Here is a 24,861-nt window from a genome sequence, read left to right on the forward strand (position 1 = left end):
TTGGGAATCTGAACAAAGTTGTCTTTCCCTCACAACCAGAAACACACTTCTTTAGTGACGTTGTTGATTTTGTGGTCTAAAAACGAAATGACAGCGCTGCCACGGCTTCCATAGCCCGAACGAATATCATTGATCTCGAAGCTCACTCTCCCCCTCACCCTCTCACTTCCGTCAATAGAGGGAGAGGATTTTTCATCCGGGACTTTTTACTGCGCCGAGTCGAAGTACTCTCAAAAGTGCTATTCCACCATACATTATAGTTCTCCTTTTTAACCTGCTTAGAAAAGCGTCATGTTTTATTTTGTGTCACCATACTTGGTCGTTCAGCTATTCGTGTAACTGTATTTAAAAAGGGGAAAGCGTATCTAACTTGATCTCTGTTTGGTACCATAGTGAATGAACTGGGCTTAGTGGGCTAAGCTAAATGCTATCAGGTCGTCACCGCGCTTCAGAACGATTAAGAGCACTCACTGAGACGAGTGTTGAGACGATAGTTTAATATGAAAAAGCGGTAGAGTATCCCTTTAACTTCACTACATTTGAAAGACAAATATCGTACTTTTTACTCCACTACATTTCTATCAAGGTCATCAAAGTCAAAAGTCGTTTCTTTAGCAGCTCTGAAAGTCAGTGGATGATTTTTTTCTTCTTTAAAAGGTGTTTGGATTTTTGCAGAAAGCCTATCAGGAATCACTCTTGTAGAGTCTTGTGAAGTTCAATGATTTCACCGAATTTTTGAACACTGTAGTTTATATCAAAATGGAAGGAAACCGACGTCAAAATGCTCATTTTGTTGAGTATTCACATGAACAAAGTTGATTATGTCTTAAGTGAACGTGAACAGTTGGGAGAATATCAGATGTGTATCAGTGTATTGTATCCATGCATTCGGCCTTAAAGTGACAGCAGCTTTGTAACTTATATAAAAGTATTTAAATGAGTTAATTTAAGTTAGTCATATGCTAGCATCACTGACTGGCTTAAAACATAATGGCATAATGTGCATTCATACAACAATAATTAAATAATGCGTTGACATGAAAAAGGAAATTTACTTTTGATACTTACTTCTGTACTTTTACTTAAGGAAAAATCTGCTTTTTTACAACTTTCACTTGTAACATAGTAATATTTGACCAGCAGTACTTTTACTTTTACTCAAGTGATGAAGTTGTGTACTTTGTCCACCTCTGACATCCAGACGTTCCTCTCTGTCTGGCCACATAATTTCATCTACATCACAGCAAATATCATCTCTTGCAAGGCAGCAAGGAAAGTATCTAGTAAATGTGTAAAATTAGTTTGACAGATTTTGACAACTACTTCAACATTTTGACTCAGGCAATGAAATATGGAATGACTATTCAGCATTCACAAGTATAGTTCACTTTGACTGGCATGACATACGCAAATGATAATGTTATAAAACAGCAGAGTTTTTGCGATTGATGCACGTCCAAAAGCATTTGCAATTTGTTGGAAGGAATGAGAAACTGCTATTATGATGTGCACAAATGACTAAATGTTGTGGAAGTTGAACTAACTGTTGTGCAAATGTAAATAGTGATGTGAGAAATGCGTCAAAGCGACTGAGAAAAACTGTAAATGATTGAATAACAGATAGCAAAATGAGACGGAGATATTTGAGAAGTCAGTGTTCTCCAATGTTATTACCAACTTTCAAAATATCTTCTTTCATGTTCCTCTTAAATGATTAGTTCACTTTAAAATGAAAATTACCCCATGATTTACTCCCCCTCAAGTCATTCTTTCTGATATATACAATCAGAGTTTTATTGATAAATATCCTGACGCTTCCAAACTTTATAATGGCAGTCCATTGAGCTAAACGTAAGCCCATCCATCCATTATAAAAGAGCTCCACAGGAGAGGGGGTTAATAAAGGCCCTACGAAGCGAATCGATGGGGTTTCGCAAGAAAATATCCATATTTAAAACTTTATAAAGTAAAATATGTAGCTTCCCACAGACCGCCTTCCGTATTAATAACTTGCGATAAAAGCATAACTGGTGTGGCGTATCACTAGAACGTAGTGTAAGCGGTTTGAACTGCAATAGTCCTCCTTTCTGCGTAAGTTGAACATGTAAGGTGGTCTGGTGGAAGCTATTTTACTTTATAAAGTTTTAAATATTGATATTGTTCTTACAAAACCCCATCACGTCACTTCAGAAGGCCTTTATTAACTTCCCGGATCCATGTGGATTACTTTTATGATGGATGCACTTTTTTGAGCTACAAACTCAATGGTCTCCTCCACTCCCATAAAGCTTGGAAGAGTCAGGATATTTATTAATATAACGCTGATTGCATTCATCAGACAGAAGAAAGTCATACACACCTTGGATGGCTTGAGGGTGAGTAAATCATGGGGTCATTTTCATTTTACTACTCCTTTAAGAATAAAATTACACATGAGGGTGAGTAAATTATATGCAAGAATGTTCATTTTTGGGCCCTAAGACCATAACCACATTCAATATTTTCTGAAAATATACTTTAGGTTAGATAAATAGACATATATAAGTAATATAAATGTGCTTAAATAAAAATTCCTCACTGAAGAAAGTTCATAAAAAGAGAATTTAAAAATTCATTTAAAGTCATATGTTTCAAGAAAAAAAAAATACTTAAGTAAAGTACAGATACTCAAAAAGTGTACTTGTACTCAAGTTCTCCACCACTGCTGGATGTGCATGAATGATTACAGTATATTGTAATTATATTACAATATTGCAGTATTGAAACTGAACATACAACATATATAGTATATGTTGTATGTTCAGTTCCAATACTGCAATATTGTTTACAGTTGTGCATGGCTCTACCCAAAGGTAGAAGGTAAAGGTAAAGTTTTTTACTGTAAATAAGGGTGTATTTTTTTCTTTTGCATAATGCTGTGAACAAATTAGAATTGCAAAGAGCATATGCAGTAAAAATGTGAAAAATACATATTCAGTGTCTTGTACTCACTAAATACATTAATGTGTAACTGTACTGTATTTTTCAAATGGCTGTGCAAATAGTATAGTGCTGTCTTGAGCATTTTCAGGTAGGAAAAAATTATATATATATATATTGCTTGAAATGGGAACTTGTGGCATGTGGCCACAAATAAATGTCAATGGTTTTGACATTTTATGTAATATAGCCTAACTGTGGTTGGTTAGAGATAGATAGATAGATAGATAGATAGATAGATAGATAGATAGATAGATAGATAGATAGATAGATAGATAGATAGATAGATAGATAGATAGATAGATAGATAGATAGATAGATAGATAGATAGATAGATGAGAGCAGAGGAGGAGGACAGGTAAAGTCAGCTGTCAGTGAGGAGCTGCTTGTTCGCAGGCCTTTAGGGGGAGTGTTGAGACGCGTGGAGACTGACACTGGCACCGCGTCTGTGTGAAGGGGGAGAGGCTGGGAAACGACGGGAGCACAAGCAAGGCAGAGCTTCACCGTCTTTGGCCCTCTGTCCCCTCGTCCTCGATGCCTGCAAAAAACACATCGCCCTACCGATAGCAAGGACACCGAGCGACCGAACGCCCGCGCGCGCTCGAGACGCCACCGCTGCTGCGCCCGACACGGAGAGATGTCCACGGTGAGTCAGATCTTTTTCTAGGGTGATCAGTCATGTTTTATGTAGGGCTGCTTTCTAGCATGGTTTCAGATGGTCAAACGTTATACAAGCGCTTGCCATTTAGCTATAGAGGGCATTTGGAAGAGTCAGATGCGTGCGTGTGAAAGGTTTTAATGCAGCACTAGCGACGAATAAGCAGGGGCCAACTGCAACACCCCTCTCTTCATTCACACCAGCGATACATTCAGGATTAAACGTCCCGATGCGATTCCTATCTTAGCTCGCACTGCTGATGTTGCCCTAAAGGTCGAACGGTCCCGCGGAAAACGTGAAATAAACAGCAAAACACCAGCTGCCGGTTTAAATAGATGTCATACGTGAGGCTTAAGGCATAAGGCTTGATGTCCATTCTGATGGTTGACTTGTGCGTGTTTGCCTGTATAAAAAGAGGCGATGATGACTGATGCGTTGGAATGTTTCGCACGCTATGATCCCCGTAACATGTCCAGCGCATATATGGACGCGTTCACGGCCTGTAGCGCGCTATAATTCAGCTCGTTTGGGTGAAGGACGGGGCTGGATAGACCACACTTGGCGGTCGGGTGTGACATGCTGTGCTGCAAGTATCCGCACACTGTTACTGTAACAGCCTCTACACGGTCACTGCTGCGAATATGGTACACACACAGGCACACTGAACACACACTCCGTGTTATGTAACGAAACATCTCCAAACGGCCTATGGGAGAAATGCTGCATAGTTCTTCTGGCAACATGAGCCATCGATGAAGCGCTGAAATTATGCAGCATGCATATGTTATGGCGATGGCGAACTGTCGATGCTCGAGTAAATATGTTTTTTTTTATATTCGTTTTTAAAGGGCAGCACAATTTGACTGCTCGTTTCTTTAAGATTTAGATTAATAGCAATTAGTGTTAATTGTGACTGAGGCGACACTGCGATTTCTACATTTGCATTATGTAACATCAGCGCGCGGCTGTTGAAATGTCGTGCAAATGTCCCGGAGGAATACAGCACGATACGAGCGGATGCAGGTTACAGACACAGCCACAGCCACATTTGTGCAGTACTCCTCTTTATATAGCCTCTACCAAGACAATGACTCAGAAAAGATTGGTTATGGGTGTTATACGTACTGTAGTGTGGCATTTGTGCGTTTTCGCATCAATGAGCGATGTTCGGTTTGGTCCGTGAACGAATCCTTGTTTGAGTTGGATCTTGTCGTTGAATCGGTTCACAGAACTGAGCTGAATGATTCGTTGGTAAATCGGACTGAAGCGTTCCGAAGCGGTCTCGAATGTACTTAAAGGCACAATACGCAAGATTTTTGGATTAAACTATCCATCCAATTTTCTTGTGTACTTACATTATGCCAGATGTTTCCAAAATGTTTAGAGAGAAATAACCCTTTTTTACCGGGACATGGAGCACCGTGTGTCGCCTATCAATGACATCATACCCTCATTACCCTCGATTTCTGTTTTTTTTTTTGTAGAACCCATGGAAACACCAAAGACTTTTAATGTGTTTATAGACAGAAAGTGAATCATTGTTATAGAGCTCAACACAGTTAGCCTTATTGTTTGAATCTCTTTTTCTTGATTTACCGCGAGTACCATGTTTTACCATGCCTAATATCCATAGGCATCGGAAGCAAAACAAATGTGGGTGGGTCCTCTCTCTCTCAGAATTTTTGTTTTTACTGGAGTAAATGCCATTTACAATAAATACAAATATACAGCTGTTTACTTACCATCTGATTGGGCCAGACAAAATTGCAGAAATCACTGAATCATCTACAGTGGCAATAGTGAAGGGGTAAGGTTCACTCAAGGTTTGAATCCACTTTTTGTCAAAGTCAGTCTACCAGGGGCAGCGTTTACGTATATCTGATTATGGCAGTTGCCATACCCTGGCATTCAGATAAGGAGTCCACTGCGTAACCCGCACCAGTGCGGGCTCGGCAGAAGTGCGCATCTAGGGCACATATCGATCTCAAAGGGGGGAGCTTGTGAAAACACCCTTCTGAGGCTGGCAAAATGGGACAAATGGGACTCTGCGTTCTTGTGGATGCGCACACAGCGGCCATTGTAATACGACAAGATCGAAAGTGCACATGAAGTGTGTCATTTGGGGCAGGGCCTATGTCAGAGACGCGATGCAACAAGATTTTCAGCGGCAAACCTGACACGGCCCGAGATCAATCAATCAAAATTCACAGCCAATCAGAAGAGCTTGTGTGGGCTCTCTGCATGTGCACTGACTGCATTCAAGATGAAATGGATAAGTACCACATTGAGTTCTTAAATCTTACAACATTTTTGCATGATTAAAAATACTTACTGAGTGACTAAAACTAGTTTATTATCATAGAATACACTTGTTTGCTCACCTTGAGTTGACATTTTGTAAAGTTGTTTCCTTTAATTTTTTTGTTAAGGTCTGAGGTGAATTATCCATTGTTGTTTTCAGTAAGGCTGTCTATAAAAGGTCACAAAAAATGATATCAAACTCACTTTAAATTCATTTATTACACGGCTCTGTGAAATACTTGATTCTGATTGGTCAATCGCGCATTCCAGCGGTATGTTATTTCCAGATAACACCCGCTCATACGGGTACTACGAGTTATCTTGACCGGTACTACTTCTATGCTTAACGCTGGCGCCATCTTGTGGCTTAAACAGCCGTGGGTTTCAATGGAAGACTTAAAGGCAGGTTTCCTTTATAACGTTTTTAATATAGATCTTTTTCTTACACAAACGCATCGATTCGAATAAGAAGGCTCTATTAACCCATCGGTGTTGTGTGGAGCACGTTATTTGACGGACAGCTGCATTTTTCATGGACTTCAAACTAGGGATGTCAACGATAAATCGATGATCGATTAATTGTCGATAAGACATTTGATCAATAAGACTTATCGATCATCGATTAAGCAGGGTCATGCGCGTGTCAGCTGCTTGGATTAACGTTAGCCTGGACTTTTTAAATATAACTCCGATTGTATTTGTCTGAAAGAAGAATGTCATATACACCTATAATGACTTGAGGGTGAGTAAATCATAGGCTTGGTTTCATTTTTGGGTGAACTAACCCTTTCAGCATTCATTTTCAACATTTAGCAAGGGCATATGGCAAATCTTCAGCAATAGATAAAGGCTTAAAGCAGGTTGGAACTGTTTTTCTTCGCGGAAGCTTTGCGTAACAGCTAATAAAATATTTAATCTCGAGACAATATTTTGTGTCTAATAATTATTTATTTGAGACTAGTAGCCGTGTAATAAGCGGGATAATGTACACCCTCCGCTTCGCGTCGGGGTCCTGATCACTCTGTCAGGGTTTATTCTGCGATAACAACCGGCTGGGTGTACATTATCCCTTACATAATCTGCACTCATCATACTTTGCGTTCCAGCCACAATGCCGCAAAAAAAAAACAAAAAAAAAACTGTTTGTAAAAATGAATCGCCGTGAATCACCATTGCGTCTGGTTTGTACAAAAAACTGATTAACATGGAAAAGATCATTTTTTTCATGTGTTGCATTTGGTTAGGTCAAAGTGAAGAATTATAAGGCTGTTTCAGTATTTTAGCATTTATTGTTCTTAAGTCTGTTGATAAGTTCTTTTAGTGGATTTTTATCCACATTTTGTTTCGAAATAGGCTAATGTGATTATCTGGGAATGTTTTTGTATGGCCAGAAGGACTCATGCCATACCCTAGGCTTTTGTGAAACGCCGCCACTGCACTTTACTCCTATTTCCCATCACATATCAGATCAAAAAGGTGTTTATTTTCAATAAAAATTAAGAAAATATTAGAAAAGTGGAATTAAAGCATCTAACCTGTGTTTAATAGCATGTGTTTATCGGTTAGGGGTAGGTGAACAGACATGCACTGAATTAGAGACGATAAAAGTGAGTGGGTCCAATATAATTGGTCGTAAAAAGTGGGTGGGTCTAGTCCCACCCATACACAATGGTTTCGACACCCATGCTAATATTGCTCTCGCTCACTGCAGTGTGAACAAGTGTCTCAGAGTAGGTGCCGAGTGAACACACATAGTAGCATTCAACACACTCAAATGTTTCTAATATAAAACAGCACTGTGTTAGCCTTACTGTCAGTGCCGCCGCTCCCACCACGAGCTGCGCGTAGGGCACCAAGTGCTGAGGGGGGCACCACGAGAATTTTCCCCACCCCCTACACTATAAATAGAAGCTGAATCTGCAGCTGAAACCGGTCACTTGTTCACTCATTTACTATTTTCTACATGGTGAATGGCACATAGTGCACTACATAGGGGACAGGGAATGATTCAGACAATGTAGAAATGCTTTCGATTGGGGAGAATGAAGGCTTCACGTTAGTGTCATGCGAACCGCGGCAGTGCGCACACAGTCTGCTCCGGTCCAGAGACACGACAGCACTGAACAGATCATATGCGTGAGTTGGCGCAGACCAGAAAACATATCTGACATGTTTGAATTCTGCACAGGATGCTGTATTTTAAACTGATATGGAGGAGATTAAGAGGAGAAATGGTTAGCGATTAGAGAGAAACTGCAGCTTTACTGTAGTGCATTGGCCAGACTATGACATAAACAAAACACTATTGGCTATTTTAAAAAGGGGAGGAGTTGTTCGATTAGTCCAGCCCTGTCTTCCTTTTTCAATGAATATTACGTCAACATAATGAATAATGCTGTGTGTTTCAAGGCACTTCAGTGGGCCTTTAAGACTTGGCTGACAGTTTATCGCTAAACATATTAAAATAGCTGAATAAATTATGATTAATATTAGTATTTTAAATGTAAATTGTCATGTGACTGATTAATCAGCTGCCTGAATCATAGCTGAAACCAATTGAACTAGTACACTGAATTATGAAATTATAATAAACACACGTTTATTAATTAAATGTAAAATAAAAACCATAATAAACCTCATTATGTGCCTATGTCTTTACTGAAACGTTTTAGAGTAGACTATATAATTTAGTTTATTGGGATGACAGGGACCCCGTCATTACGTAAAGAACCACTGAGTCCTTTTTTTGAGCCGGTTTGAAATGAACGAATTGGAAGAACCGATTCACTGAGTCAGACTTTCCGTTCAAAATGACCTGTACAAACGAATATGTGCCAGTAAAGGGCTGAAGACAGACAGTAACACATTCCTGTTTGTCCATCAATACCTTTCAACATCACCAGCTGGCCCAGATCCTGATATGTGAGACAAAATATTATGCTGTGTGGCTGTGCTCATTTGTATAAGAATATTGTTAATTCATATTCATTCTACTGGTTTAGGCCGGTCAGGACTGAGTGATTGACAGCCGGAGGATCCGTTTAAGTTGATCAAGTCTTACCTCTGATTATCTGTCGTTTTCTGATTAGGCAGGATATACCGGGACTGTTGTTTTCGGATTAAAGAAACAATTATCATTAATAAGGAGTGCCATGTCCTGCTACAGTATATGATTGATTTCTAAATATAATACAGTATGATATAGAAGTGTAAGATAGAATAGTTAGGCAATGAGTATTAATGCAAAGTTATAAATTAATGATGAGCAGTCAGTTATACAGAGTTGCCCCGGGCAACTGTCATTATTCAGAAATGTTTGACTGGATGCCACAACTGGCTGATGAACATCATGTATCCTAGAGAACAGTGTAATATGATCTACTTCATATACAGTGATGATTTTTATATGCAGTGTTGGAGTCATCAAAAATGTATCTGCATGATTGTCAAAATGTCAAAACATAAAATAAACAACACAAACACTAAAGATGATCAGAATAAAGGGCAAAATACAACAAATGGACTCTAGAATCTTTAATGAACCTGTTATAAAAATGTACAGTGCGGCATAAGTGTAAATGGCGATTTAGTATTAAAGAGGTCATGACGTGAGAAATCAAATTTGTCTTGCTTTTTGTTTTTTCAAACAAGGCACAGTGTAATTGAGAGTTAGCAAAGAAGCTTTTTTGTTTTAACCCCTTAAAAGGTTAGTTCACCCAAAATGAAAAGTATCCCATAATTTACTCACTTAAGCCATCCTATAGGACATTCTTCTTTCAGACGAATACAATCAGAGTTATATAAAAATGTTCCTGGCTAATTCAAGCTTTATAATAGCAGTCGAACATTTGAAGACCAAAGAAGTGCATCCATCCTTTATAAAAGTACTCCACACGGCTCCGGGGCCTTCTAATAAAGGCCTTCTGAAGCGATTTGATCGCCTTCTGTATCGCAATTCAAAATGCCTACGCTACGTCTGACATATTGTGCCAGTTACGCTTTTTTTTCATTTTTTGGTGAACTATCCCTTTAAGTAAACAATTTAATAATGCTTTGTCTATAAATGACATTATTCCATATAGTTTTTTTATGTAACATTTTATTAACATTATAGTAGTAAAATGGAGACATGAAATTTGAAAAGAGTATATTTAGATAGAATGACAATGTACTATTTATTATATATGCATTTATCTCACTTGTACTCACAAGTGTGTGGACCTCTTGAATTTCATTTGCTTCAGAGTTAGTTATTTGATCTGGTCATCTAACTGATATGTTGACTCTTCTCTGCTTTCTCATTCATCTTCCAGTCTTGTGACCCACGGCCATGCTAGAATAACATTTAAAGCTCAGAATATCTTAAAACGGCAAGGATTAAATGTGAAGCTTACATCTAATGTTACAGTTTCTGAGCCTTCTTAACTGGTTTACTTAGGCAAATGCTTATTAATCATTGCTGATAAGGAAGTGAAGTGTATATAGATTTAAGAGCTGCCAGTCATTGATTAGAAATACAGTGACAGTTTAGGGAAATGGACCTGGTGCTTTCCATATTTTTTAGCGATTGTTTTATTGCTTTTTTAAGGCACAGTGTAATTTCAACCTGTTAATAGTGTACCTGACAGAGGAAGGGAATGTAAAAGCAAGGGTTGTGATAACCATTTATTACTAATCAAACATTTGCATCCTTAAGTAGGAAAATGCATTTGGATGTCTTATAGAAAATACTGAGTTTTAAATATTCAACAGTGAATCTTTCCACATTTTGTTCATGTATTTTATTGATCTCACATTGTTTCTATTGATGGTTTGTCGTCAACAGATCCAGATGTTGTGAAGATACAGTTGAACAAAGTATCAGTAAAAGATCTTCAAACCCATCGGGCCAGTCTACAGTAACTAAACGCTACTGGACTCCCTGATAGCCATCACTCACTTGTCTGAACTACACATTTTTGCTTTCACTCATCCACGGCTCTAAATGAGTGTCTCAGACAGCAAGATCAGGGCTGGGTCGCACACCAGAACCCACACAGGTAAAGAGATGCACAAAACCTCAATAAAAACACACACATTCGTATCAAATTAGCATGTTTTTAATATCTCAATTCAAATTCCTTTGGATTTTTTTTTTGAGAGCATAAAATATTTCTTATTATTATCATATTACTATCATAATAATAAAAAAATCCTCGTAACAATATTGAAATTCATTAAAAGAATACCTTATTTGGTAGTTTATTGTAAAGTGTGCCCTGTGTTATTATTTAAAAAAAAGCTTATTATCTATGTTAAGCTGTCATATGTCTCGACTTTCCAAGAAGATAATTATGAATACATTTTTTGTGATGTTTGTAAAAAAAAAAATGTTTTAAAGTAGAATTAAGAATTTTTTTTATGATTAACTGTAAGGTACTGAAAGTATGTTATTGCTTTTTTACTTAAAGGGATAGTTCACCCAAAAATGAACCTTTTATTTTTATCTGCTTACCCCCAGGGCATCCAAGATGTAGGTGTGTTTGTTTCTTCAGTAGAACACAAATGAAGATTTATAAATGTCAATGGGGTGTATTTCTATGAGAGTAAAAAACACATAGACATATGAATCCATATTAAACCCTGTGGCTCGTGGCGACACATTGATGTCTTAAAACACACATATATATATATATATATATATATATATAGATATATATATATATATATATATATATATATATATATAGATTCCTTATTAGTGCCTGTGCGGATCGGTCAAATGAGGCACCTATGTACACACATCTATGATCACTATCCCTTTAATAGCTACGCCACTTGACATTTCTTGAAATGTTTTTTCAAAACCATATTAAACCAACATGAATAAATGACTTCAGATGTGGCACATGTCTTTTAAACTAGATTTTTAGACGTTTTTTTGTCTGAACCGCATAAGCATGGTACAATACCATCATACTCTGTCTCTGACTTTGGTTTTCCTCATGTATCCTCGCAGAATGTCCTGGATCAACGGCTTCCTAGTGGCCAGAGTGGATGATCGTAAGACCGTGTGGGGCGAGCGCAATGGCAAGAAGTCCAAGCGCAAGGTTGGCTCCTCTCTCTGCAACCCACGCTACATGAGCTGCCTGCGGGACGTGGAAGCCATGGAGCCTCCTCCCCAGCCGCCCCACTCTCAGGCCACCCGGTCTGGAGGAGGAGGAGGTACGGGCGGAGGCAACTTCGGCATGCGCTGCGGATGGCAGGAAGACCACTACGGGAAAGCAGGGGGTGGGGGGGAGGGGATGGGGCTTAAATCTGTGGACCTGGGTTTCGAGGACGGCGAGGTCAAGGGGCGGAAAGGTGACGGCTCAGGCTGCGACGGGTCCAGCGATGACACGGCCAGTGGGACGGGGTCAGTCTCGGCAGCGGACTGCTGGCAGCGGGTCGTTCGCGTGTTTCAATCCAAGAAGTTCCAGTCGCGCAAACTGGAGCGTCTCTACCAGCGCTACTTCTTTCGGCTCAATCAGAGCTCCCTCACAATGCTGATGGGCGTCCTGGTAATCGTCTGTGGGGTCATGCTCACCTTCCACTGCATCCACGGGCCGCCCGACGTGGTCTACGCCTCTGTGCTGTCCGTGGCGATGGCCCTCTTCTTGGCGCTGATGGTGGTGTGCAACCGAAACGGGTTCCACCAGGACTACATGTGGATGGTCAGCTACCTTGTGATTGGAGTGCTGATCGTGGTGCAGGTGTTCGGGGTGCTGATGGTCGCCCCCCGCAGCGCCTCGGAGGGGATCTGGTGGTCCGTCTTCTTCATCTACATCATCTACACGCTGCTGCCCGTGCGGATGAGGGCGGCTGTGCTCAGCGGAGGAGTGCTGTCCTCCATACACCTCCTCACCACATGGAGGATCAATCAGGAGGATGAGTTCCTCTGGAAACAGGTGGGTCCTGCGCTGTAGTCCTCCATTTTAATTCCAACTTTGATGTTTATCTGATTACTTCTTTATATTTGAGAATTTGACTATGGTTGGGAATTGAGAATGGTTCCATTTGAAAAGAACACCTCCATTTAAATGAATACTAGGGCTGTGCGATGTTGAAGAAAAATGCGATATGCAATACCTTGCTAAATAATGCGATCTTTGATATGCGATATGATAATGCTTTTAGCGTGTAAAATCTATTTAAATTCAGTTAAAACAATTAGTGTGTTTGGTAGTTTGAGTGTGTAACAAGACACGAAACAGAACTGAAGGGGTCACATGCCTTCAGAGAGGCCGCTTGTGCGCACGTTTCGGTGTGTGTGTGTCAGGAAGCGTGAAACTGCAAGTTGTTTTTTGCAAGTTATTATGTATAATAACTCTTTTTTTAAATGGGTGGTTGCATGCGATTTGACTTTTTTAACTTTACTGTTGCTGCTTGAGCATAAACAGTAGCTGCAAAGTTACAGCGCTGAAAGTTCAATGCAAACGGAGATATTGTCTTTTAAAGTTACGGCAGTTTATTGCCTACAAAAACGGCCGGTTTGGACTAAAACAAGCTTCTTCCTGGGTTGGTGACATCATAAACCCTCGCTAGTCTCCGCAGATGTGACTTCTGCCCGTAATGGTGAGGGGTGTGGCGCTTCCAGACAAACTGTGCTTGGCACTTCAGCCAATAAAAACTAAATTTGGCCATCTAATCAATCTAAGACCATTGGGTTTTTCATAGAAGCAGGAAGTAAACGAGCCGTTCAAAGGACAGTAGAGACAGCGGTGTGGAATAAAGGTAAAATATAAGAAAAATACAGCGTTTAAAAAAGTATTAAGACATGTTATACTGCACACCATAAACACAACCAAGCCTAGAAAAAAAAACACGGAACCACCCCTTTAATGTCAAGCAAGTCCCATAAGAAACTGTAGTCGTGTGCCCAGTCTATTCTCTGCTATATGACAACCTAAAAGTTACATTTTTCACAATGTTAATTTCACAAATGCCTATTAAAATCATTCAGATATTGCGTGCCGTTGCGATATGCATATCACGATATGTACATTTGCGATATTTCGATAATTTCGATGTATAGCGCAGCCCTAATGAATACCATTTAAAACCACTGCTAAAGCAATCAAAATGCAGATGCTTCGGTCATGAGCCTTTTCAAGTTAAAAATTGTTTAAAGATGTGAGACAGCTGCATTCTGTCCCATTTTTTTCCTTTGAAGATCACATTTTTTAAAATGAAAATCCCCATAAGAAATGTTAATTGTTAGGGCTTCCAGTTAAGGGAAGTGCATGAAAATGGCATTTAGAGATGCATAGAATTTTTTGACATATCTGAATTGAAATGAAAAAATGCCTCATTAAAAGAGAGAGAGAACCCCTGCAGACGCTCGTGACTGTGCGTCAAGTTCAATGAGTGTCAAATCAGATAATTGGATCGTCATATGACAAGGCTCGGGTTTTGAAATGTAATGCAGTGCAACACCTCAACAACCTAATGATATTTAGGGATTATTAATTATTGATAGTTGTAAATAAATATTTTGAACTAGAATAATATTTAAAAGAGTAAATATGTGTCTTACAGTAAAGACATGCTATATTGTACAGTGTCAATTATGCAAACACTCTGAATTGAATTCCACCATGTAATCAGTCACCTGATCATATGTGCACTTCCACCCACGGCGCTGACATCCGTGAGTTTGTTTGAATTAGTGTTAGTGTCTTTACTGCATTAGCACAATTGCAGGCACATCTAGTATGGACATTTCTCTTCCTTTAATGTGTGTGGCACTGTATGTATGTATCATCTTGGCCATTATATATTAGCCTGTCATTAGGCTAAACCATGTGAAATAGAATGCATTCACAAATATTTCCTAAAAAAAGAAACACTAAGCTCATGGGTTTCAGCAGTTTACATGAACAATAGTAAAGCAGCACAGTGGAAAAACATTGACCTAGCTTCTCAATGAATGGCGCTAATGAAACATCAAACCATTCTTCTACTAATTTAACCAGTCAACTAAATGTTAACTACAACTTTTTCCTCAATAAACTCCTAATTACTGCTTATTAATAGTTGGTTAAGTTTAGGTATTGTGTGGGACTTGGGTAGTATTAACGAATGTAAAAAATGACCATACAGAATAAGGAATTAATATGTGTTTTATAAGTAATAATAAACCGCCGATGTTCTAGTTATATGCATGCTAATAAGCAACTAGTTAAAGGCACAATATGTAATTTTCACCGCTAGAGGGCACTTATTCAAAACAACGTCGTTTGATGACGCCTTGATTTTGCGGGATCATGGGAGATGTTGTCTTCCCCTCAGGCAGAAACCTAATTCATGGATGAGCTAATGCATTAAAGATTTATTCATTTTGAAAGTTATGATATAATGCTACTCTATGCGATCGCTCGGCGGCTACTATGAGACACTTGTTCACACTGCAGTGAGCTAGAGCGATATTAGACATGGTGAAACATGGAACTCGCAGTACAGCAAACAGTTGCTGTCTATTAAAACATCATATATTAAAGTGTCTTTGATGTTTCCATGATTTCTACAAAATAAAACCGGAAATTGAGGGTAACTTGGATATAATGTCAATGATAAGCGACGCACGAACACGGTCCGTGTCCTGGTTAATATCGCTTATTTCACTGGCCTTAAACATTTGGGATAATTTAATACACAATTCAACAAAATATATAACATTGTTCTAGTAGTTTTGGGATATTTTAATCCAAAAATCTTACATATTGTGCCTTTAATTGTGAGAATTGGACCTAAACTAAAGTTTTACCTTTTAACCAGTCAGAAAGGGTCTTTGCTTGTGATTCATGTAGCACTTTTTTGAATGACTGGCATCTGGTTGGCTGAGATGTCTTTGAAGAAAGAGAGAGCGAGGGCGTGTCATCAAAAGAAGCGAAAATGGCGGAAATGATCCAACTGGCTTACCGCAAAACGTATACATTTGATTTGAATAGGGATTTGGTGGTTATGTGTGTGATGTATTTGTTCATATTAGCATGTTAGCATCATCTGTGATGGTAGCATGTTTGAAACCGCTGTGCCAGGCTTTGGCTGTGCTGTCTGTGGCCGCAAGTGTGTTGTTGTGAGTCAAGCCAAGGACCTCAGGGGTAGGATGAAGGTCAGGCAGTGTGGTTGAATGAGCCGCCCCGGCAAAGCTGATCCTTTTCTCTCCTCGCGCTCCTCCCATGAAAATATCAGCATCATGTTAAGCACTGTCACCCAGGCCTCTGTGCTCCTACACAAGGGACGCTTTGTACTTTTCTTCAGGGTGTGTGTGTGTTTGTGAGGAGTTTTTGGGGACGGGAGGAGGTCGTGGGTGTGCATAAAAGGAGGGAGGACGAGGTCTTGACCTCACGGTCAACGTACGACCATAGCGCACTGTACAACTGTTTACTTCTACTGTACAATGCAGTAGGAGAGAATGGGAACAGGAGGTCATTTCATTATAAACAATCAGGAAGACAAAGCAGAATGCTTGGCCCCATTAATGCAGGAAGGAACGCTTGCTTAGAACACATTTCCATCCTTTAATTAAAGGACTGGTTTGCTGGTTAGCAGATCTCTGAGAGGATTCCTTTGCATGTTATGGAGGACTGTAGCCTATATCTAGCTGGATTATTTGCGTTAGTCCCAATGTTTGCAGTATGCCTGTTCCTTTCATCGTAAGCCTTTACATTTGATTAAGTCAACACATATTAAACTGACTGTCCTTCTTTCTTTTTTTTGAGATAAACTATGTAGATCTGGCGAAGTTGGCTTTAGGTATTGAGACATTAAGCAGAGACCTCAGTTATTAATCTGTGGTTGTTAAGAGAGAATCGTGGAATGTAATACGAATATTGTTGGCTCAGCTCAATTGATTTACACTGAAAATTATTTAAACTCGTCCCTGCATTCGTAAAAACAAACAAAATGGGTTGACAGTCAAGAAAATACAATAGAAGTCAATGGTGTGATAATAATGGAATGAGTCATTATGCTCTTTTGTTTGTTTTTCAGAGTCTAAATTATTTTCTGTGCTAGTCGGTACATCTTAAATTTGACCCACTATAATTCCTTCAGGGTTTTCCTTCCTTATCAAAGTTGCTGTTGATTATGTTTTTTTAAGCCATCAAGATTTTAATTAATGGTCCATTTAATGTTTATTCTCCATGCCGTGGGAACCAAAAAATAAAAATAATATTTTCACTGAGGACCAAGATATGAAAGTACAAGATGAACTTTGGCAGAGAGATTAGATGAGGAGCATCTCTCTTATAATTTTTAAAGACATAGTTCTCCCAATGAAAATTCTATAACACAGTCTCATGACAGTGCACAACTACTTTATGTTTTGGCAAATCCATAACGAATCGGTGCGAGTTCTGTCATTTGTGCGTTTTTATGATGCTCATGCCTGAGAATTATGTTTAGCGTTGCATGTAAATTCTTAAGTTGTTTTCATTGCAAATCGGTTCCTACAAACATTCCTACAATTTCCTACAAACCGCATAATACAAATTCATACAACTTTGTGAAATACCTGCTTTATGATGAATAAACAGGTTCTTCTTAACCCTGTTAAACCTGACATGTAAAATAATAGATTTTTTTATTTTGTTTATGGCATCTTCGGACACACACAAAAACGAAAAGAAATGGGTTTTATGTTATGTATCATATTTGATATATCAGGCTTTAATGTCTCATATACTGTAGAATAATTTAATATGAAGAATATGAATATGAGAATATGAAGCTCACAATCAAGAACGAGAAAAAAGAAACTGAGAAAAATATGCAATTTGGTGCAGTGTGTTGTTATTTATATGGCCAAAAAGTATTTTTTTTAAATCAATATAGATCAATATAGCAAAATTATTACTTTCATTAAATGCATATAAATATCAGTTGTCATGTCACTTTATATATTACAATAATATGTCTTATTAAAGGTGTCATAAACTGTTTTAAAAAAAAAACAAATTATACTGTTGTCTTACGACGTTTGCATGGTTTTTACCACATCATAACTAATAAGTAATAGGCTATTTTCTACTCTGGTTTTGAGGCTCTCTCCTGAATGCTGGGTTTTGATGGGCGTGACGCACCGGAGACTTTGAAGTAAACACCCACGGCTAGGATTGGAGAAGATTTGCATATTTAATGAGCTTCAGCTCCCCTGTCAGTTCAGTTCACATGAGGGAGGGATTGTTTTGAAAGCGGCAACCGGAATGATTCTCTCAATCACAGGACTCGTAAACGTCTTTATCAAACAAAAACAATGATTTATCTCTCATCCAGATCGGTGGATATAAGCGCGAACCACACACACACACACACACACACACACACACACACACGCGTGCTTCAAATATCAAGTCAAGAGTAGGGATGGGTACCGAAACCCGGTACTAAACGGACCCCGGGGGTGAATCTTGAAAGACCGTTGTATCGATAAGCTCGGACGTTATCGGTTCTGCTTTCGGTAGCCTACTTTTTTTTTAAAAATACACGTGACGAGAGAGAGAGAGAGAGAGAGAGAGAGAGAGAGAGAGAGAGAGAGAGAGAGAGAGAGAGAGAGAGAGAGAGAGAGAGAGAGAGAGAGAGAGAGAGAGAGAGAGAGAGAGAGAGAGAGAGAGAGAGAGAGAGAGAGAGAGAGAGAGAGAGAGAGAGAGAGAGAGAGACGCAAAACGACAGCCCTAATGAGTGATGACAGAGGACAGAACTAATTTAAACATAGCCTGGTTACACTTTAGATCTGTGATAGTCTGATTTTATTTTAGATTTTGGCTTCCAAAGATTATAATTATAATATTTATGTCCAGCGCAACTTTGCAGCAACGCTGTCATTTCTCACTAAAACTCAAACGCAATGACAGAATCAGCCTGGTCAGTGATTGTTGTAAAATACAGTCTAGCTACTGTTGGTAAATTGTGGGACGCGTTTAATAATAAAAATAGCGATTAAAAGCACAAAAATGTGCTCAAGAGATTGTTCCCAAGTCGGCACGCGCTCCGAAACAGCCCGCAACGAGACGAGCAAATTACACTTTCGGTTTCACACTCGCGTCGAAACGATCAAATGTACACAAACATCTATGTCAAAATGACCGGCCTGGAGAGTCTCTTAAACACAATTTGTGTCTAAAATAAAGGTAGTTTTTATGGATATAGTTGAGATTATATATATATATAATCTCAAAAAGTACCAATAAGAATACCGTTAAAGTACCGGACCGATAAGCAGTATCGATAAGAGTAATACTGTTGAAACCTTAACGATACCCATCCCTAGTCAAGAGTGTGAACAATGCAGATCAAGAAAGGAACGTTATTTCATCCAGTTATATATCCATTTTATTTTTGGAAAGTTTTGATCATGTTTATCATTTTCAGCCCTTACAAACTCATACATTAAAGGTGATACAGTAGGCTTTATAGGGTTAATAAAATAAACCAAAAATATGTTTTTGACTTGAAATCTTTCCAACTCTAATACAGTGAAAATCAATAAAATGACTTGTGTATGATGAATACTTTATTTAAAAACCTGTATATGGTTTTACCTTCTTTTTGGCTACAAGGAAGTATTCAAATAGACAATGATAAATTCCCAATAAACATCCGTCACTGTACCTGCATCTGAAACTACCTTGTTTTTTCATAAATCTTTTCAACGTGACCTTTGTTGTCGGTCAAGTTTTTAAGAAGAGCAAGCCATGATGACACGTGCACTTATCTCTAATAGGCTGAAGCGGATCTGAGTGTGGATTTCTCAGAAAGCTGCAGTGTTATACAGGCCAATTTATCCTGCCGTGTGGACACTGCATCCAGGCATTTCCCCTTTCCTCTGTGACTCATTAAACCAGCACACCACCCCTGCTGGAGCATCTGTGTGTTTCTGCCTTCAATAATCTTTGTGATCTGAGACTTAGCGTTTGTTTGCAGCCGCCCCAGCGGTTAAAACTGACCGCAAGAATTACAACCACACCAAATTTAAGTTAATACCACACCATAGATCCATAGGTCCTATTTATAGAACAATTCAGACAGTCGTAAATCTATTTTTAAGCTGTGCACGTGCGTGCGCTCTCTCTTTCTCTCTCCTACAGATTAATTGTAGTACATTGATGTGGAAGGGGTGTTTGGACTCTGGGTGGATGACTCACAAATCTAGTTTCAAGTCTTATTTTAGTGTGTATGTTTCCCACAATTAGGCACAATTTTCCTTTGTTCTGTCTACACATGCTGCATAATGTGTATTTGCAGGTTGCGTTCATGCCATCAACACAATGTTTTGGAGGGTGTGTGTGATCTTGAGTGCATTAGCCTTTTTGTTTAAGGGGACGGTTCACCCCAAAATAAGAAATTCTGTCATGATTTACGCATTCGTGAGTAAAAGTTAATGGTAAAAATATCTCATGATTCATGAAAAAAATCATTTTTTGAGTCGGATCTATTCAATGTATCGTTTAATCTACTTTCACAAAACCAATTTGCATAATTAATTGATTAATTGGCGACATGAATAACATGAGTGCGAGTAAATAATGGCAGGATTCAAATTTTGGGCAAACAATTTTATTTTATTTTATTTTATTTTACAGTTTAGTGATTTTTTTTCTTCTCCAAAGAAGGAAACTCTAGGTCAGACTCATGGATGAGTCATGGGTTTCTAAATATTGGTTGTCAAGTGCCGATTTTATTCTTAGCCGTTTTTATCCTGAGATAATGATGTTAGAGAAGCACTAGCATCTTCCCAACTAACAGGGAACTTCAGCTAACGTTCTGGCAAGGTTCTCTCTAAGTTATGAACAAACATTAATCCAGTATTATCAATAGATCCTTGGTCAAATTTATCCGGTCTTTAAAAATGTCAAAACATTATTTATAAATCAGTCATGGAGTGTTTGTCTGAATTGTTTTAGGGGAACATTCATATAACATATTCAAGCATTTCTTTAAAAAAAAAAAAACAGAAAAAAGAAGCTAATATTACACGTGGAACTATCTCGAAAACTTTTAGCACATTTGTACTATTACAGATCTCAAGATGAAGTAATCATGAAAAGTGCTGCTTATAGAATTATATTTATATCTATAGCGATCTGTGGCGTTATATTTAGCTTATAGCATTATATTTAGATCTATAGCATTATATTTAGATCTTTGGGATTATATTTAGATCTATAGCTTTATATTTAGATCTATAGCATTATATTTTGATCTATAGCATTATATTTAGGTCTATGGTGTTATATTTAGCTTATAGCATTATATTTAGATCTATAGCATTATATTTAGATCTATGACATTATATTTAGATCTATAGCATTATATTTAGATCTATGGTGTTATATTTAGCTTATAGCATTATATTTAGTTCTATAGCATTACATTTAGATCTATAGCATTATATTTAGATCTATGACATTATATTTAGATCTATAGCATTATGTTTAGCTCTATGGCATTATATTTTGGTCTATAGCATTATATTTAGATCTATAGCATTATATTTAGATCTATGGTGTTATATTTAGATCTATGGTGTTATATTTAGTTCTATGGAATTATATTTAGCTCTATGGAATTATATTTAGATCTATAGCATTATATTTAGATCTATAGCATTATATTTAGATCTATAGCATTATATTTAGATCTATGGTGTTATATTTAGATCTATGGTGTTATATTTAGTTCTATGGAATTATATTTAGCTCTATGGAATTATATTTAGATCTATACCATTACATTTAGCTCTATGGCATTATATTTAGATCTATAGCATTATATTTAGATCTATGGTGTTATATTTAGCTTATAGCATTATATTTAGTTCTATAGCATTACATTTAGTTCTATAGCATTATATTTAGATCTATGACATTATATTTAGATCTATAGCATTATATTTAGATCTATAGCATTATATTTAGATATATGGTGTTATATTTAGCTTATAGCATTATATTTAGTTCTATAGCATTACATTTAGATCTATAGCATTATATTTAGATCTATGACATTATATTTAGATCTATGGTGTTATATTTAGATCTATGGTGTTATATTTAGTTCTATGGAATTATATTTAGCTCTATGGAATTATATTTAGATCTATAGCATTATATTTAGATCTATAGCATTATATTTAGATCTATGGTGTTATATTTAGATCTATGGTGTTATATTTAGTTCTATGGAATTATATTTAGCTCTATGGAATTATATTTAGATCTATACCATTACATTTAGCTCTATGGCATTATATTTAGATCTATAGCATTACATTTAGATCTATGGCATTACATTTAGATCTATAGCATTGTATTTAGGTCTATACCATTACATTTAGCTCTATGGCATTATATTTAGCTTATAGCATTATATTTAGTTCTATAGCATTACATTTAGATCTATAGCATTATATTTAGATCTATGGTGTTATATTTAGATCTATGGTGTTATATTTAGTTCTATGGAATTATATTTAGCTCTATGGAATTATATTTAGATCTATACCATTACATTTAGCTCTATGGCATTATATTTAGATCTATAGCATTACATTTAGATCTATGGCATTACATTTAGATCTATAGCATTGTATTTAGGTCTATACCATTACATTTAGCTCTATGGCATTATATTTAGGTCTATAGCATTATATTTAGATCTATAGCATTATATTTAGACCTATATCATTTTATTTAGATCTATAGCATTATATTTAGATCTATAGCATTATATTTAGATCTATAGCATTATATTTAGCTCTATGGCATTATATTTAGCTCTATGGGTTTATATTTAGATCTATAGCATTATATTTAGATCTATAGCATTATATTTAGACCTATATCATTTTATTTAGTTCTATAGCATTATATTTAGATCTATAGCATTATATTTAGATCTATAGCATTATATTTAGCTCTATGGGTTTATATTTAGATCTATAGCATTATATTTAGATCTATAGCATTATATTTAGATCTATGGTGTTATATTTAAATCTATAGAATTATATTTAGCTCTATGGCATTATATTTAGCTCTATGGGATTATATTTAGATCTATAGCATTATATTTAGCTCTATGGGTTTATATTTAGATCTATAGCATTATTTTTAGCTCTATGGCATTATATTTAGCTCTATGGGATTATATTTAGATCTATAGCATTATATTTAGATCTATAGCATTTAGGTCTATAGCATTATATTTAGTTCTATAGCATTATATTTAGCTCTATGGCATTATATTTAGCTCTATGGGTTTATATTTAGATCTATAGCATTATATTTAGATCTATAGCATTATATTTAGCTCTATAGGATTATATTTAGATCTATAGCATTATATTTAGATCTATAGCATTTAGATCTATAGCATTATATTTAGTTCTATAGCATTATATTTAGATCTATTGCATTATATTTAGCTCTATGGCATTATATTTAGCTCTATGGGATTATATTTAGATCTATAGCATTATATTTAGTTCTATAGCATTATATTTAGATCTATTGCATTATATTTAGCTCTATGGCATTATATTTAGCTCTATGGGATTATATTTAGATCTATAGCATTATATTTAGTTCTATAGCATTATATTTAGCTCTATGGCATTATATTTAGCTCTATGGGTTTATATTTAGTTCTATAGCATTATATTTAGATCTATAGCATTATATTTAGCTCTATAGGATTATATTTAGATCTATAGCATTATATTTAGATCTATAGCATTTAGATCTATAGCATTATATTTAGTTCTATAGCATTATATTTAGATCTATACCATTATATTTAGCTCTATGGGTTTATATTTAGTTCTATAGCATTATATTTAGCTCTATGGGATTATATTTAGATCTATAGCATTATATTTAGATCTATAGCATTATATTTAGATCTATGGGATTATATTTAGATCTATAGCATTATATTTAGATCTATAGCATTATATTTAGACCTATAGCATTATATTTAGATCTATAGCATTATATTTAGTTCTATAGCATTATATTTCGCTCTATGGGATTATATTTAGATCTATAGCATTATATTTAGATCTATAGCATTATATTTAGACCTATAGCATTATATTTAGATCTATAGCATTATATTTAGATCTATAGCATTATATTTAGTTCTATAGCATTATATTTAGCTCTTTGGCATTATATTTAGCTCTATGGGTTTATATTTAGATCTATAGCATTATATTTAGCTCTATGGGATTATATTTAGATCTATAGCATTATATTTAGACTATGGTGTTATATTTAGATCTATAGCATTATATTTAGCTCTATGGGATTATATTTAGATCTATAGCATTATATTTAGACTATGGTGTTATATTTAGTCTATGGTGTTACATTTAGATCTATGGTGTTATATTTAGATCTATGGTGTTATATTTAGATCTATGGTGTTATATTTAGATCTATGGTGTTATATTTAGATTGTGGCATGAAAGGTTGCAGTGATGAGCATTGTAGCCATGTCATGTCATAAACTTGTTGATCACATGAATGCTCATCACTGCAACTATATTTCTGCACACTGATGCTTTCATCATTACTAACAGTACAAAGACAATGTAAAGAGATTTGTTGGAGTTTTGCAGAGAGTCCAGGACTCAATCAATGATAAACGCATGCTGTTTGATTGACAGCTCCAGCGACTATATCGGGTGCTTTCTTTGAGCACTTTATATATAAAATTTAATCACAGTTTAAATAACAGTTTACTTTCATCCTACTAAGAGAAACAATGTGAGGTTGACCATCTAGTCACTGGTACATGAATTAGTCTGACTGGACATGAATCATTACATATCAGAAATCAGGCATTTTTAATTAACACAATTACTGACATGTAGTTGCATTACTGTCAAGTCCATATCA

General features: G+C 36.5%; 1 protein-coding gene across 2 annotated transcripts in view; it reads left to right on the forward strand.

Annotated features, from left to right (window-relative positions):
• Nucleotides 1-3,351: 3,351 nt before the first annotated feature.
• adcy6a (adenylate cyclase 6a) overlaps nucleotides 3,352-24,861 on the forward strand; it is a 103,384-nt gene continuing 81,874 nt past the window's right edge. Inside the window, exons 1-3 of one of the 2 annotated variants that reach the window (XM_067446750.1) lie at nucleotides 3,352-3,625; nucleotides 10,764-10,977; nucleotides 11,937-12,864. In XM_067446750.1, coding sequence (XP_067302851.1) covers nucleotides 11,938-12,864 — 927 coding nt within the window. In that variant the 5' untranslated portion in view covers nucleotides 3,352-3,625; nucleotides 10,764-10,977; nucleotide 11,937. Of the gene's footprint in view, nucleotides 3,626-10,763; nucleotides 10,978-11,922; nucleotides 12,865-24,861 lie in introns of those variants that run through there. The other variant, XM_067446748.1, reaches the window with a different exon arrangement.

This window comes from Pseudorasbora parva, chromosome 6, assembly GCF_024679245.1.
Source record: "Pseudorasbora parva isolate DD20220531a chromosome 6, ASM2467924v1, whole genome shotgun sequence".
Classification (NCBI taxonomy): domain Eukaryota; kingdom Metazoa; phylum Chordata; class Actinopteri; order Cypriniformes; family Gobionidae; genus Pseudorasbora; species Pseudorasbora parva.